The sequence below is a fragment of the Schistocerca serialis genome, chromosome 9, assembly GCF_023864345.2.
Source record: "Schistocerca serialis cubense isolate TAMUIC-IGC-003099 chromosome 9, iqSchSeri2.2, whole genome shotgun sequence".
NCBI classification, from domain to species: Eukaryota; Metazoa; Arthropoda; class Insecta; order Orthoptera; family Acrididae; genus Schistocerca; species Schistocerca serialis.
Window position 1 is genome coordinate 342,670,518 of NC_064646.1, and position 16,988 is coordinate 342,687,505.

The following is a 16,988-nucleotide window of genomic DNA, read 5'->3' on the forward strand; positions in this document are numbered from 1 at the left end:
TCATTGTAGTCTGTCTCTAACTGAAGTTCTGTGTCATGCATAGCATTTCACTATTACGACACTGGCGGAGAAAGTAGACACACAAAGAATCCTAACTGACAAATTCTGTATTTACATAAAACTAAACTGTATCGGCAGAAGGAGACAAGTGCTAGCATTAACAAGTAAGTGCTAGTATCAACAACGCTGCGATTCTGCAATTTCATAATTTTTTTTCAGCTTCAGATCCATAGGATAATGAATGGTGGTTATGATAAAAGCAATGGAAAATATTTCTTAGTTTTCTTGCTGATTTTCGATCTGACAACTTGTAGTTCAGATAGAGACTGAGTAAAAAGTTGCCAGTACTTCTAGACCGTAAATGAGACTGGAACCAACAGCTAAACCAGTTTCCATTTGACAAAGGAAGCTCATTACCAGAGCTAGATTGCCAGGGCTGCTTTCATTACTCATAGTTATAGATAACACAGATAATTAACTTTTTACGTGTGAGATTAGTGAAATGGCCTTCTGGACTCAAAATTATAAATTTATTAATCCGATACTGCAGCTTAAGAGAAAATCACTCAGAATATTTTAGGAAAATGACAAGAAAATTTAGCAGGATAATTCTGTGCCATTCCACAAAGTAACTCGACTACAACAGAATTGCCAAACATTCTGCAATGTTGCCAAGTTTCAGTTACAGTAGTGGCTTGAAGAACATGCGTCTCCAGCTGACATCCTTTTTAAGTGTGCTGCACATTAGGAGCATTTTAAAGACCTGGAGCAGACAACTGCGGAGTTGACCAGAGGTGAAGATCTGACAGGCATAAGTTCAATTCCCATTTCTGTAACAAGAATTAGGAGATAGTTGTTATTAATAACACTCGGAAGCACCGACTGCTACCAATATTCTTGTGCATAATACCGAGAAAACGCCCCTGAACAACTGACAAAATTCTGTCGGGTGATGTTGGATTCCCTCTGTTGAACAGAACTCTTTGCCAACCCTGGCAGTCAGTAGTTTCACTCCTGGAAGATGATGGCAGAGACAGCCATTAGATTAAGAAATTTGATTAACATGGTACGGCTTAAAAATCGAGAATATTTTATTCATGTTTACGTATGATGAACATCGGGAGAAACACGTAAACCACATTATCTTCTTCGAACAGTGAAGCTTGAAGGAAGTCTTTCAATATTTTATCTGATAATATCGAGATTTTTCGTTGGTGGTAGGGTACACTTAGTGACAAAATAATTGTTAAGATTTATAGAACTACTTTGAGTGAGCATTAGATGTTGCAGGTACGTTTATCATTCTCGATTAGTAAGCGTCAAGGCGATAATAACCCCTGTCATATAGCAGGAAATGTTCTTGATTGTATTCTGAGCATCAGAAAGTCATAACGTGTCTTCTCTGTCCTATACATAATCGAAAGATGTGAATACTGGAAAAACAAATAAGATCCCCTCACCTTCTTCCAGCATTCCTCAGTGAAATGGAAATGTTATTTTTCATGAGATGCCATATAATCTGATCAGAGTTCATGTTTTTATGTGTATTGATCACTGAAGATTATGGCTGTTTCAGATTCCGAACATACGTAACGTTAGCTGAGTGTTCATAGTATTCTGTCTAATTCATAGAGATACACAAAGGAAGACAGCAGTGAGTGTTAATTTAATACTTTATTGTCCACTTCATACATAATATCTGCAAAATACATATTTTGTAGCAAAACAGTGTGGATAAGAAGCAGAGTGTGTGGGACACGTTAGCGGCGGCGTCTGTGATGCAGGGTGCGAGGTGCGCGCGACGTTCAGTTGGCGGGGCAGCTGAGGGAGGCGCAGCAGCGCGGGTACTTGGCGTTGCGGTTGCCCTCCTCGATGCGGCAGCCCTTCTTCGGGGTCACTGGGTCACACCTGCAACACGCGACAACACACTCAGAGCTGGCTGCTAAACAGCAACAAGTGCCGGCTAATACTAACATGTCATTTATCACCTTCATTAGATTAAGGCCATCAATTGCTATCTAAGACAGACTGTGATATGCTACAACTCTACAATCTTATATTTCACATAATATGGTGTTTTATCTATTTTTGAATGGTGGGCTCCATGTGGTTCCCAAGTCGTGCAGCGACCGTAAACCATAAAATTGCGACTGGTTGCTGCATATTTGGTAATTTTGTCTATTTTGCCGCAGCTATCACTACATCGCACTGCTTAGCAAAAAAATGAAGAACCCAGAAGAAACGGTCAGATGTCATTCTAACTTCGTACACATATAAACACTCTGTAGGTATATAAATCATAAGATGGCAGTGGTGGTAAGTTCCTATGGGACCAAACTGAGCCGGCCGGTGTGGCCGTGCGGTTAAAGGCGCTTCAGTCTGGAACCGCGTGACCGCTACGGTCGCAGGTTCGAATCCTGCCTCGGGCATGGATGTGTGTGATGTCCTTAGGTTATTTAGGTTTAATTAGTTCTAAGTTCTAGGCGACTGATGACCTCAGAAGTTAAGTCGCATAGTGCTCAGAGCCATTTGAACCAAACTGATGAATTCGTCGGTGTCTAGGCTTACACACTACTTAATCTAAGTTAAACTAACTTACGCTAAGGACAACACACACACCCATGCCCGACGGAGGATTCGAACCCTCGAAGGGGAGAGCCGCGCGGACCGTGGCATGGCGGCCTATACCACGCGGTTACACCAAACGGCTAAGTCATCAGAGTTTTAATTCTCATTCTAATTCAAATATCGATATTTTTTCCAAAAATTTCACGTCCGACCTTTCTCTTTGAATGTGTGAAGCGAGTATAGGTGGTGGAAAAGAAGAATTCGATTGTACTGGTGGGTACGAATGGGATAACAAGATTCCTCCGTGAAGAAAGAGCACAATTTTCAACGCAACTGGTGTGCTATTTCTTCACATCGACATTCTTCAGAAACAGTTGCCGAAAATTGTGAACAAAACTCTGATGACAAGACTGCTCTTTGAGGTCGGCGGAGACGTGTGAGGGGAAATGCTGATGCAAACGGCGCTCGACTTTACGGACAGAAACTGCAACCTTTACCTTCAGCACGCAGTTTTGACACTACAACTGCTAGGTCTTTGGGGTCTGCAGGAGTGAAAAAACAGAGAAGTTGACATGAAGTGTTCCAGGCAAGTCCGATATGTGACGAAACCTAACAAAGGATCCATCAGACACCTTTTATTGTGCCAGTTATATGCAGTTACCATTGTTAGCAAAGTGGTTATCCCCAGGCGTGAACGTGCATCGTTTTCCTTTCAATTCTTACTCTGAGGGGGATAAGCAGGTTGCTAGCATGTTGATGTACAGAATATCTAATAATAAATCAATACTTAAGTATCCAGTTCTAAAACTGGCAGTATATTTACAATGTGCGGACGACATTTTTATAGACCAGTGCGTCGATATTTCATTCGTCGACCTACATACATATCGATACACACTTCGATATATCAGCAGTCGGTAAAGTCATATTTCAAATATCGATATGTCGGATTCCCAATGTTTTTAAAAATATCAACAGTCCTAGTGTCTAGTGTCGCTACCAGGTCTGGAAAGGTACGTAAGGGGGCGTGCATATTGGCGGATGTTAGGTGATCACTGTCAAGGACACTGAGATGCGACGTACTCGTGTAAGACTGCATTATCAGCACCTAACTTATTTTAATAGGGGCCTCATTGTGGGTCTCATCTGGACAGATCGTCGAATCATGCAGTGTCCAGATTTTGAGGCATTCGAATCTGACAGTGGCCTGATGTTGGACTGCATGGGAACTTGAGAGCAGGCATAGTCGTCCCCAAGTTTCCAGTCGACAAAATCTGGCCACCACAGGGTAAGAGCGCCGTGTTGAGCACCAAGCACGTACTAACCACTTCACATCTGAGCCTGCCATCCGAAAGCAAATAACGGACTCCTTACAACACTGTGTGTCATTAAACACTATGTGTCATTAAGCACATGGGTCGGAGACTATCAGCTGGGCTACGGAATTACCATCACATACGTAGGTTGGCGTAAAACCACAACACACACGGCTGTTTTTGGAGTGGCGTCGTGACTGATGAATATGGAGATGAACAGCGTTGCATTGTGTTCAGTGATGACTCGCGGTTCTGCTCTACCCAGGATAACCATCGAGTTGCAACATTTGGAAGCCTACGGAGGCGATCTCGAGAGAGGTAAATTTTTCCAATGTTTTAGAGAGACAATGCTATGTTACAACGTCATGGTGCGGAGAGCCATCGGGTATGATTCAGGTGACTGCTGGTAATGACTGAAGGAACTCTGCGCTACAACAGTACACCACAGACATCCTGCCTCCTCATATCCTTTCGTGTTACCTCTCATGCGACAGTATCGTGGATACACTTTTTAAGAGAACAATACTCGTGCAAATATAGCACATGTCTCTGTGAACTGTCTGCGTGATATACACTCCTGGAAATGGAAAAAAGAACACATTGACACCGGTGTGTCAGACCCACCATACTTGCTCCGGACACTGCGAGAGGGCTGTACAAGCAATGATCACACGCACGGCACAGCGGACACACCAGGAACCGCGGTGTTGGCCGTCGAATGGCGCTAGCTGCGCAGCATTTGTGCACCGCCGCCGTCAGTGTCAGCCAGTTTGCCGTGGCATACGGAGCTCCATCGCAGTCTTTAACACTGGTAGCATGCCGCGACAGCGTGGACGTGAACCGTATGTGCAGTTGACGGACTTTGAGCGAGGGCGTATAGTGGGCATGCGGGAGGCCGGGTGGACGTACCGCCGAATTGCTCAACACGTGGGGCGTGAGGTCTCCACAGTACATCGATGTTGTCGCCAGTGGTCGGCGGAAGGTGCACGTGCCCGTCGACCTGGGACCGGACCGCAGCGACGCACGGGTGCACGCCAAGACCGTAGGATCCTACGCAGTGCCGTAAGGGACCGCACCGCCACTTCCCAGCAAATTAGGGACACTGTTGCTCCTGGGGTATCGGCGAGGACCATTCGCAACCGTCTCCATGAAGCTGGGCTACGGTCCCGCACACCGTTAGGCCGTCTTCCGCTCACGCCCCAACATCGTGCAGCCCGCCTCCAGTGGTGTCGCGACAGGCGTGAATGAAGGGACGAATGGAGACGTGTCGTCTTCAGCGATGAGAGTCGCTTCTGCCTTGGTGCCAATGATGGTCGTATGCGTGTTTGGCGCCGTGCAGGTGAGCGCCACAATCAGGACTGCATACGACCGAGGCACACAGGGCCAACACCCGGCGTCATGGTGTGGGGAGCGATCTCCTACACTGGCCGTACACCACTGGTGATCGTCGAGGGGACACTGAATAGTGCACGGTACATCCAAACCGTCATCGAACCCATCGTTCTACCATTCCTAGACCGGCAAGGGAACTTGCTGTTCCAACAGGACAATGCACGTCCGCATGTATCCCGTGCCATCCAACGTGCTCTAGAAAGTGTAAGTCAACTACCCTGGCCAGCAAGATCTCCGGATCTGTCCCCCATTGAGCATGTTTGGGACTGGATGAAGCGTCGTCTCACGCGGTCTGCACGTCCAGCACGAACGCTGGTCCAACTGAGGCGCCAGGTGGAAATGGCATAGCAAGCCGTTCCACAGGACTACATCCAGCATCTCTACGATCGTCTCCATGGGAGAATAGCAACCTGCATTGCTGCGAAAGGTGGATATACACTGTACTAGTGCCGACATTGTGCATGCTCTGTTGCCTGTGTCTATGTGCCTGTGGTTCTGTCAGTGTGATCATGTGATGTATCTGACCCCAGGAATGTGTCAATAAAGTTTCCGCTTCCTGGGACAATGAATTCACGGTGTTCTTATTTCAATTTCCAGGAGTGTATGTTCCGAGTAAGGTTTTAAGGGATGTGAAAGATCCATCATGGTTTAATAGCCATATTAGAAAATCGCTATGTAAACAAAGAGCACTTCATCTCAGATTCAAGAGAAGTAAAAACCTAGCTGACAGACAAAAGCTGAACGAAGTGAAAATGAGCCTAAGGAGAGCAGTGAGAGAAGCGTTCAATGATTTTGAAAGCAAGACGTTGTCAACCGAACTGAATGAAGACCCTAAGAGATCTTGGTCGTATGTAAAATCAGTGACTGGGTCAAAATCATCTATTCATTCTCTCAGCGACCACGCCGGCACCGAAACGGAAGATAACAGCGAAGGCCGAAATACTGAATTCGGTCTTCCGAAGTTGTTTCAACCTGGAAGATCGTAACAGTGTCCCTCCTTTCAATCGTCGTACGAACGTCGAAATGGCAGACATTGAGATGACCGACCGCGGAAATGAGAAGCAGCTACAATAGCTTAGTAGTGGAAAGGCGTCAGGACTAGATAGGATACCTGTAAGATTCTATAAAGATTATGCGAAGAACTTGTTCCCCTTCTAGCAGAAATTTATCGTAGATCGCTTGAGCAACGAAAGGCACCTAACGACTCGAAAAAAGCGCAGGTGGTTCCCGATTTTAAGAAAGACCGTAAGACAGATCCATACAATTACAGACCTATATCGTTGACGTCAATCTGTTGTAGAATTATGGAACATGTTTTATGCTCAAGAATTATGACGTTGTTGAAAAATGAACATCTCCTCTATAAAAATCAACATGGATTTCGTAAACAGAGATCCCGCGAAACTCAGCTCGCTCTGTTCCTCCATGGGATTCACAACACAGTGGACAACGGCGCTCAGACTGATGCCGTGTTCTTTGATTTCAATAACGCATTTGACAGAGTCCCGCATTGTCGTTTAATGAAAAAAATACGAGCTTACGGAGTATCGGAGCAGACCTGCGATTGGATTCAACGAAACTAAATCAACAGATGTAAAGGTAATATCCGGAGAACTACAGGGAAGTGTGAAAGGACCGTTGCTGTTTACAATACAAATAAATGATCTAGTAGAAAGCGTCGAATGCTCTTTAAGGCTATTCGCAGATGATGCAGTTGTCTGTACCAAAGTAGCAACGCCAGAAGATAGGAAGAATTTGCTGAACCACCTACAGAGAATTGATGAATGGTGCAGACCCTGGCGGTTGACCCTGGACGTAAATAAATGTAACATATTGCGCATATATAGGAAAATAAATCCACTACTGTGCTGCTACACTATTAATGACAAACAGCTGGAGACAGCGTCTGCCGTAAAATATCTAGGAATAACTATCCAGAACGACCTTAAGTGGAATAACCACATAAAACAGATAGTGGGAAAAGCAGACACCAGACTCACATTCATCGGAAGAATTTTAAGGAAATGTAACTTATGCACGAAAGAAATGGCTTATAAGGCGCTTGTTCCCCAGATTCTTGAGTATTTGTCATCTATCTGAGATCCCTATCAGGTAGGACTGGTAGAGGAGATAGGGAATATCCAACGAAGAGCAGCGTGTTTCATCACGGGATCACCGCATTGGAGTACACTACAGCAGCGTTATTCTAACTTTAAACCACTGTCGTGAGGCACCAAGTTCTTTCTCGCCAGCTGTCAACAATACTGGCTGACAATCGCTGCTGCAAATTATGGCTATTGGACAACCTGAGAAGAATGCAGCTGATCTAACTGCTTTTTTAGAGGTAACTGGCTGAGATATGTGTACACAGATAGTATGTAAGCGCCTCTACACTATCAATTGTGCCTTCTAGGCGCCCATTACAAACAAAAGTACGAAACCTCTAGAACTGTAGTACGCGAAGAAGGTGAGCAGCGGAAAACTGCAGTGGAAAGCGAATTGATGGTGTCGGGTTATCTTCATTGACGAGAGCAGCATTTGTATGGCATCTGATGAGTCCCGTGGAAAAGCGTGTAGGTGACCAGGTACGAACGCATGTCCTTCGCATACAGTCTCAAAGATTCAGCTATGAGGTGCGTCAGTTTTGCGACGGTATCGTGTACGGACGTCGGAATCGCTATCAAGTTGTGATGTATTCATATTTCGAGACGATAAGAAGACATTGCTCGCAATTCGTGATCATCTTCCTTCCGGAGGTAAGAATCAACCGAATTGACTAATCTGGCGTATCTGTTGACGGTAACCTGGTTAGGCACGCTTGGGACCAAGTTGAAACTTGCAGTGCACCATCGCAGGAACCCTCTTCATGCACAGCATGAGCTCAGAAGGGCCGTCCTCGGAGACTTGGGCAGCCTTGAACATCAACGTCCTTTCTACGCTGTGGATACCATGCCAAGGAGGAGCCAAGCTTATTACAATGTATAAGGTTGAGCAACAGGATATTGGATGCTACCCAATAGCATGCGAGGGCTGTTCAGAAAGTAAGTTCCGACTGATCGAGAAATGGAAACCACAGTGAAAATCAGAAATGTTTTATTTGTAACAGTTAGCTACACCTTCCAACAACTTCTGACTTAGACATTTGTCGTAGCGTTGTACCAACTTTCCAATACCCTCATCATTGAAGGCAGCCGCCAGTGCTTCCCGCCAATTCTCTACGCTGGCCTACAGTTCGTTGTCTGCGCCAAAATGTTGTCTTCATAGCCAGCGGTTTATGTGAGCAGAGATAAAACTCAAAGTGAGACAATTACAGTCTGTATTGTGGGTAATCAGACATTTCCAACTGAAAACGATGCAGGAGAATCTTGATTGCCCCTGCAGAATGCGGTTGAGAATTGTCTTAAAGAAGAAACCGCATGACAGTTATGTAATGTTGGCTGCATAGCTTCAGGCGAAATTTCGCATCAGCTACTCGTATTTGGCGGGAGACACTATTTTCTAGACATCTTTACGCGCTCACTGTGAGCTCAAAAATGAGAAGAACGAGGTGATGCTGTCTAGGGTCATACACTGCACAATACATCTGTGCAAAGCTTTATCGGATTTTCATAGTCGTTTCCATTTCGCGACCGATCGGATCTTATTTTCTGAACACCCCTCGTATTTTGATTCCACAACTCAACACTTTTAGACAGATTATCTCTCTTTTCTTCTTCTTCTTCTTCTTCTTCTTCCATATAAGCCATCAGACGACCACGACATTCAATTACTGTGTTTGGGGTGTTGATGTTCGTCCCGTAGCTTCGCATTCTCTGGTAGCTCGCAATTTCTGCAGATCTATCATTTCCGCCAGTCATGGTGACTTGATCATCTTCTTTCATCAGTAATCGAGAAGCTGACTGGTCAACCTGCTGCGATGCATCATGTAGACATGTTCCTAACCACGTCCATGATTTTTTCAGAGTATTTCTAGAGTTGCTGTTTGGTCGTCTTTTATGTTTGTTAATTTCCTCGACTGGTTCCCGAATCTTCCTCATTATCTTTCTCTTCTGAATCTTAAGTTTCTCTGTGAGACCCTACGTTTTGAGTACTAGACACTCTACATGGATACTCTTCAAATCACGTTTAAGTGCCTGGCAGAGGCTTCATTGAACCACCTTCACAATTCTCTGTTATTCCAATGTATAGCGCGCGGAAAGAATGAACTATATCTTCCCGTACGAGCTCTGATTTCCCTTATTTTATCGTGGTGATCGTTCCTCCCTATGTAGGTCGGTGTCAACAAAATACTTTCGCATTCGGAGGAGAAAGTTGGTGATTGGAATTTTGGGAGGAGATTCCGTCGCAACGTCCAGCTCAAATCCTATATCATTTCTGTGACACTGTCTCCCATATTTCGCGATAATAAAAAATCGTGCTGCCGTTCTTTTAACTTTTTCGATTTACTCCGTCACTCCTATCTGGTAAGGATCCCACACCGCACAGCAGTATTCTAAAAGAGGACGGACAAGCGTAGTGTAGACAGTCTCCTTAGTAGGTCTGTTACAGTTTCTAAGTGTCCTGCCAATAAAAGGCCGTCTTTGGTTAGCCTTCCCCACAACATTTTCTATGTGTTCCTTTCAATTTAAGTTGTTCGTAATTGTAATACTTAGGTATTTAGTTGAATTTACGACTTTTAGATTAGACTGATCTATCGTGTAACCGAAGTTTAACGAGTTCCTTTTAGCACTCATGTGGATGACCTCACACTTTTCGTTATTTAGGGTCAACTGCCACTTTTCGCATCATCCTGGTATCTTTTCTAAATCGTGTTGCAGCTGTTTTGATCTTCTAATGACTATTAGTCGATAAACGACAGCGTCAGCTGCAAACAACCGAAGACGGCTGCTCAGATTGTCTTCCAAATCGTTTATATAGATAAGGAACAGCAAAGGATCTATAACACTACCTTGGGGAACGCCAGAAATTACTTCTGTTTTACTCGATGACTTTCCGTCAATTACTACGAACTGTGACCTCTCTGACAGGAAATCACAAATCCAGTCACATAACTGAGACGATATTCCATAAGAACGCAATTTCCCTACGAGCCGCTTGTGTGGTACAGTGTCAAAATGACTCAAATGGCTCTGAGCACTATGGGACTGAACAGCTGAAGTCATCAGTCCCCTAGAACTTAGAACTCTTAAACCTAACTAACCTAAGGACATCACACACATCAATGCCCGAGGCAGGATTCGAACCTGCGACCGCAGGGATCGCGCGGATCCAGACTGAAGCGCCTAGAACCGCTCGGCCACACCGGCCGGCCCAGTGTCAAAAGCATTCTGGAAATCCAGAAATACGGAATCGATCTGAAATCCCTTGTCAATAGCACTCAACACTTCATGTGAATAAAGAGTTAGTTGTGTTTCACAGGAACGATGTTTTCTAAACCCATGTTGACTGTATGTCAATAAACCATTTCCTTCGAGGTAATTCATAATGTTCGAACACAATATATGTTCCAAAATCCTGCTGTATATCGACGTTTACGATGTAATTTTGTGGATTACTCCTATTACCTTTCTTGAATATTGGTGTGACCTGTGCAACTTTCCAGTCTTTGGGTACGGATCTTTCGTCGAGTGAACGGTTGTATATGATTGTTAGGTATGGAGCTAATGCATCAGCATACTCCGAAAGGAACGTAGCTGGTATACAGTCCGGACCAGAAGACTTGCTTTTGTTAAGTGGTTTAAGTTGTTTCACTACTGCGAGGATATTTACTTCTACGTTACTCATGTTTGCAGCTGTTCTCGATTCGAATTCTGGAATATTTGCTTCGTCTTCTTTTGTGAAGGCATTTCGCAAGGCTGTGTTTAGTAACTCTACTATGGCAGCACTGTCTTCGATAGTATCTCCATTGCTATCGCCCAGAGAAGACATTGATTGTTTCCTGCCGCTAACATATTTCACATACGACCAGAATCTCTATGGATTTTCTGCCGGGTTTCGAGACAAAGTTTCGTTGTGGAAACGGTTATAAGCATCTCGCATTAAAGTCCACGCTAAATTTCGAGCTTTTATAAAAGATCGCCAATCTTGGGGATATTGCGTGTTTAAATTTGGCATGTTTGTTTCGTTGTTTCTGCAACACTGTTCTAACCTGTTTTGTGTATCAAGGAGGATCAGCTCCATCGTTTGTTAATTTATTTGGTATAAATCTCTCAATTGCTGCCGATACTATTTGTTTGAATTTAAGCCTACGCAGCATATACGGCTCCAGAGCAGATGACTGTCTGGTAGTGGTTCATTTTTGTGTTAGACGAAAGACTCTTTTTGTTATAGGGGCTTATGGTCAGTTGACATGCCAGTTCCAACTTCTTCATTCGAGTTGATAATGCTCGGACAGACTGGGTCCCAGCAGTTCTCCCAGGAGCTTGAACCTGTCGGTATTCTCGATTTCTCCCTCAAGATGCAATGTAGGTGAAGGATCACTGATGTGATTTATTGTGTTTTTTCAAGAGACATATTTAGCGCTGTATTTGCTGCTTCTTGAATGAGAACATTGAGCTGATTCACTGAAGTTTCTACTGAACTCTACAGAAGTGTCAGATCGTCGCGAATACTAGGCAATCAGCACTGAACCCAATGTATCTGCGCCGCTGATAGACACCACTTGAAAGTCTCTGTCTAGCTTACTCCTTCCGCCATTCTCTTTTTACTTTGTCTAGTTCACCGTTGAAGAGATGAGGAGTTCATCTCCCTGTGTTTATTTCCAGCAATTAATAGTTTTTTTCTTTAGGTTCGTATGACTCAATTCTTTCATTCCCTGCTCGACTTGAAACCAACAGCATTCACAGATATGCGGGTGAAGCAAAACTTTCATTAGTTTATTTATCAATCTCTTTGGTCATTTTTCACCACAGTAGGGGAACTCCTGGCTTCACCATAGACATCAACTACTACAAATTAGTAGCATTAGATCGTACTCTACCGCATTTTCAAATTAAACACCTACTGCCAATTTAAATTTGAAAAAAAAATCCTAAAACAACATGAACAACCATTCGTGCTATCATTACACCATCAATGGAAAATAATACGCATTGTTCCAGATCATACTAGCTGTGGGTTCTTGTCTCCCTCTGGGAGGTGCTGTAGGCTGTCAGTCGCCGGTCCTTCCACTGAAGCCTCTCTAGTGGCTGATGGTGTACCAGCATTGGCTGACAAGTAGCCACTATAAAATTAACTGTCCTTTCCTGTACATTACTTAATTTCATTGTCCTTGAAAGACATTGTTAGCTTTCTTAATGTCTCCTGTGTCATTAAGTTCAGTAAATTTATCTTTGTGTCTGTTCCAGTTATAATTAAATTTTCATTGAGACATTTGAGTCTCATCTTTATCCACTATAATGATGGACGCTGAAGATATGAATTAAAAGCTGTACCACGGCCAGCAGTTGAACCCTGGTCTCCTTGTTTAATAGGCAGGAATGCTAGCCACTATACCACCACAGCACTGTCGCTACGTTGCTGCATGGATTACTCAAGTCCAATGCCCTCCGCAACACAAACTTAATATACTGTCCTTTTCTTCCCGTTCTTAGATCATCACTACTGCCAAGGCTCTCTGGTATTGGAATAGCATCCCAGCGTTGGATCTTGTAATTAAATTTTCCTTGAGACAATTGAGTTTCACCTTTATCTATGATAACGATATAGGCTGAAGAAATGAGTTGAAATCCGTGCCACAGCCTGGACTTGAACCCATGTCTCCTTAATTACTAGGCAGGACTGATAGTGCTATTCCAATGCCAGGGATCCTCGGCGCTAGTGCTAATCTAAGAAAGGGAAAATAAGCAGCATATATGAATTGAAGTTTGTGCTGGGAAGGGTATTGGACTTGGATATTCCGTGTAGCAATCTCATCCATAGTGCTGCAGTAGTGCAATGGCTATCATTCTTGCCTAGCTAAGAAGAAGACCTGGGTTCAAGTCGTGGCAATGACACAAATTTTAATTCATTTCTTCGGCTTCCATCATTATTCCACTTATGTTACTATCAACGTCTGTCTTCCGTCAGAACATCTGGCACTCAAGTATTACGTAATCAGGCATTTCTTCAGGAGCGGGTCGTTCAAAACTTTGTGTAGGCCTTTTCCGTGTCTTAGACAAATATTAGCAGTAGGGACTGCTAATGGAGTACACAGTTTAAGTGTTGATCAGCAAACTTTTAATTTTTAACCACTAACGAACTTATGGAAAAATTTCCTAATCTCTGCGACCTTTTTGAGGTTTTTACCATTGTTTATGTCACGTGTCTAATTCACTGCTTGTTACAGACTAATTGACTAGCTTCCTGTCTAACTTTGTCGAATACGCCTTTGACGAATAACTAACGGCTTGTTGCTGAATCACCACTTCTAAAGCATAGCCCAACTATAGGTAGTTATGCGTCTGTTCGAGTAGTCCCAAACGGCTCAATACTTCCGAGAATAATATTTCTGTGGAGTCATGTTACCACCACGGCAAGTCTCACTAAGTTAAGTCGCTGAGGACGCCGTCGGTGCAGCACGACGAGACTGCTGGCACTAACGTAACCGTGTCGATAAATTTGGACGTGGTTGTGTACATGTCGCCAGCCGCATCTTGCAGCAGAAAGACAGTAAGTATGACCATCTGTTGATGTCGAATAGTGGTTTCGGTGAGATATGGTAGGACTTGCACAATGTCACACAGCGTAAAAAGTTTTTCATCCTACACTGATGGAGAAAAATCGAAACACCAAGAAGACATTGTGTGACATAAAGGAAAGTTGGTAGGCATTTTTATAAATCTCAAAGATGATGTGTAATGAAATTTTGCGCCTGTCGCATAAGAGTAGCGCTACTAGCAGGTTTGCTTTACGGTCGTGTGCGTTAGTTACCTTTGAGGTTGCACATGGTGAGTTGATTTTAATCAAGAATGCCTTTAAAACTACGAAGACGCTATTATCAATACCTCACAGAGTCTGAACGAGGTCTTGTGAAAGGGCTACACGAATCTGTATGCTCCTTCTGCGCTACTGAAGAAAGACTTGGCAGGAATGTAGCCACTGTACTGACTGCTGGCAGCGGTGATCACCAGAATGCACGGTCGCAAGAAGACTGGGCTCCAGACGGCCACGTGATACTGCCGAGTAGGCATGCCATCGTGTTCGGTGTGTGGTTCTGGCACGTTGTATTGTATCAGCAGCAGCAATTTGAGCAGCAGTTGGCACCATAGTGTCATTTTGCAGCGTACATTCCACCGACCGCAAACCACCGCTTGCGACTTCAGTGGTGTCAAGCAAGAGCTCTCACTGGAGGGCAGGTTGGAGACCTGTAGTACTCGTATTATCTGATGAAAGCTGGTTCTGCGTCGTACCAGTGACGGCTGTGTCTTCGTTAGGAGGAGGGCACTGGAGGACCTGCAACCAACCTCTCTGATTGCTAGACACACTAGACTACATCTGGACTTATGGTTTGGGATGCGATTTCATATGACAGCAGGAGTTCTCTCGTGGTTATCCCATGCAAACTGATTGCAAAATTGTACGCCAATCTGGTGATTGGAGCTCATGTGCTGCCATTCATAAACAGCAATCCAGACGGTGTTTTCCAACAGGATAATGCTCGCCCATATGCCGCTGTTGTAACCCAACAAGCTAAACGAAGTGTCGACATGTTGTCTTGGCCTGCTCGATCAGCAGATCTGTCTCCAATAGAGCACATGTGGGACATCATCGGACGACAGCTCCAGCATCATCAACAAACAGTCTCTGGTCTGAGTGACCAAAAGGCATGGAACTCCCTCCCACAAACTGACATCCGGCACGTGTAGAACAAAATGCGTGCACGATTGCAGTCAACATTCTGGCGGTTACCCGGTTATTAATGCATTAGTATTTCACATTTGTTATGGCTTATATCGAGCTTACATTAACCTATGATCTAGCAAAATTTATCAGTTAAATACATTATCCAGACAAGTGTATTCCCGAAATTTTATTGCTCTTCATTAATTATTGTTTGGTGTTGCCATTTTTCCGTCAATTTATTTTTTATACATATTCTGTCTTGTGTATGTGTAAACGTTTGTGTATGACGTAAAATCGAGCTTGAGTATAGATTAAAATGTGTGTGAAATCTTACGGGACTTAACTGCTAAGGTCATCAGTCCCTAAGCTTACACACTACTTAACCTAAATTACCCTAAGGACAAACACACACACCCATGCCCGAGGGAGGACTCGAACCTCCGCCGGGATCAGTCGCACAGTCTATGACTGCAGCGCCTTAGACCGCTCGGCTAATCCCGCGCGGCCAAGTATAGATTAACATCGTAGTTTGTGAGCATACAGTCACGTCAATGACCGCCACCCATAAAAACCGTTAAAAAGTGACTAGTGTGACGATGTAATCGGTGTGTGTGCGCGTGCGCACGCGCACGTGTGTGTGTGTGTGTGTGTGTGTGTGTGTGTGTGTGTGTGTGTGTGTTTGTTTTGATTTATGGACGCTCAACCCCGGGGTTATCATCTTCTGTGCTCGCGAGCGGAGGCATTAACGGTCAGTGCGACACGAACAATAAAACCGCTTCGAAAGAGTCGCAATCGTGCTGACTGAAGTGATATTGACATATCAGATACGTGATCCGTCTGGAATAGGTACATGAGCACTTATATAAACACTTTTTAATATGTTACAGAGGGATCACACTACATAATTTGGGATATAAAATATTCTCTAATATACTATTTGACACAATACTGTCGATCATACAGACGGAGATGGGGCCGTACCAATGCGGATTCCTTCCTGGGAAGTCAACTATAAATCAAATATTCACCTTAAGACAAATCATGGAAAAAGCAAACGAATACAGAGTTGGCACGCCTCTTTATAGATTTCAAAGTAGCATATGATAGCATAAATAACAGTTATATCAAGCTCTAGATGAACTGGTAATCTCTAGGAAGTTGGTAGGGCTGGTGAGAATGACAATGAGCGAAACACAAGGTAGTGTAAGAATAGGAGGAATGATGCCTTCTCTTTAATGCCGCCCTGGAGGAGGTGATGAGAAACATAAACCTTCTGAATAGGGGAACGATCTTCTATAAATCAGTGCAGATACTGGCCTACGCAGATGACATAGATATAATAGCACGAACCCAAAAAGCAATGGAAGAGACATTTACAGCTCTCGAACAGGCCAGTAGGAACATGGGGTTAATTATTAATGAACAAAAAACAAAATATATGGCAGCTGGAAAAGCACATAGAGAAAATGTGCCAAATGTAATAACAGTGGGCAACTATACAGCTGAGAGAGTTGAACATTTCAAGTACCTGGGCTCGACAGCTACACATCTAAATGACACCTCCTATGAAATTAAGCAGAGATTAATACTAGTAGGCAGTGCCTATTTTGCCCTTAGAAGACTTCTATCCTCAAGGCTCCTCACTCGTACCACGAAATTAACTATGTATAAATCGGTTATACGATCAGTGCTTACATATGCCTCTAAAGCCTGGACATTAACAACTAAAGATATTGAAACACTGGATGCATTTGAAAGAAAGGTACTTAGACGAATTATCGGCCCAATCTGTGACAGAGGAAGATGGAGAAGGAAATACAACCATGAGTTGTATATCAGATACAAAAATCAACGCATCAGAAGGATAGTGCAATCATCCAGACTGAGGTG

General features: G+C 43.8%; 1 protein-coding gene across 1 annotated transcript in view; it reads right to left on the reverse strand.

The window, feature by feature from the left end:
* Window positions 1-1,655: 1,655 nt before the first annotated feature.
* Window positions 1,656-16,988, reverse strand: part of LOC126419279 (U-scoloptoxin(16)-Er12a-like) — a 105,158-nt gene continuing 89,825 nt past the window's right edge. The window contains exon 4 of the mRNA XM_050086448.1: window positions 1,656-1,908. Coding sequence (XP_049942405.1) covers window positions 1,806-1,908 — 103 coding nt within the window. The 3' untranslated portion in view covers window positions 1,656-1,805. The remainder of the gene's footprint in view (window positions 1,909-16,988) is intronic.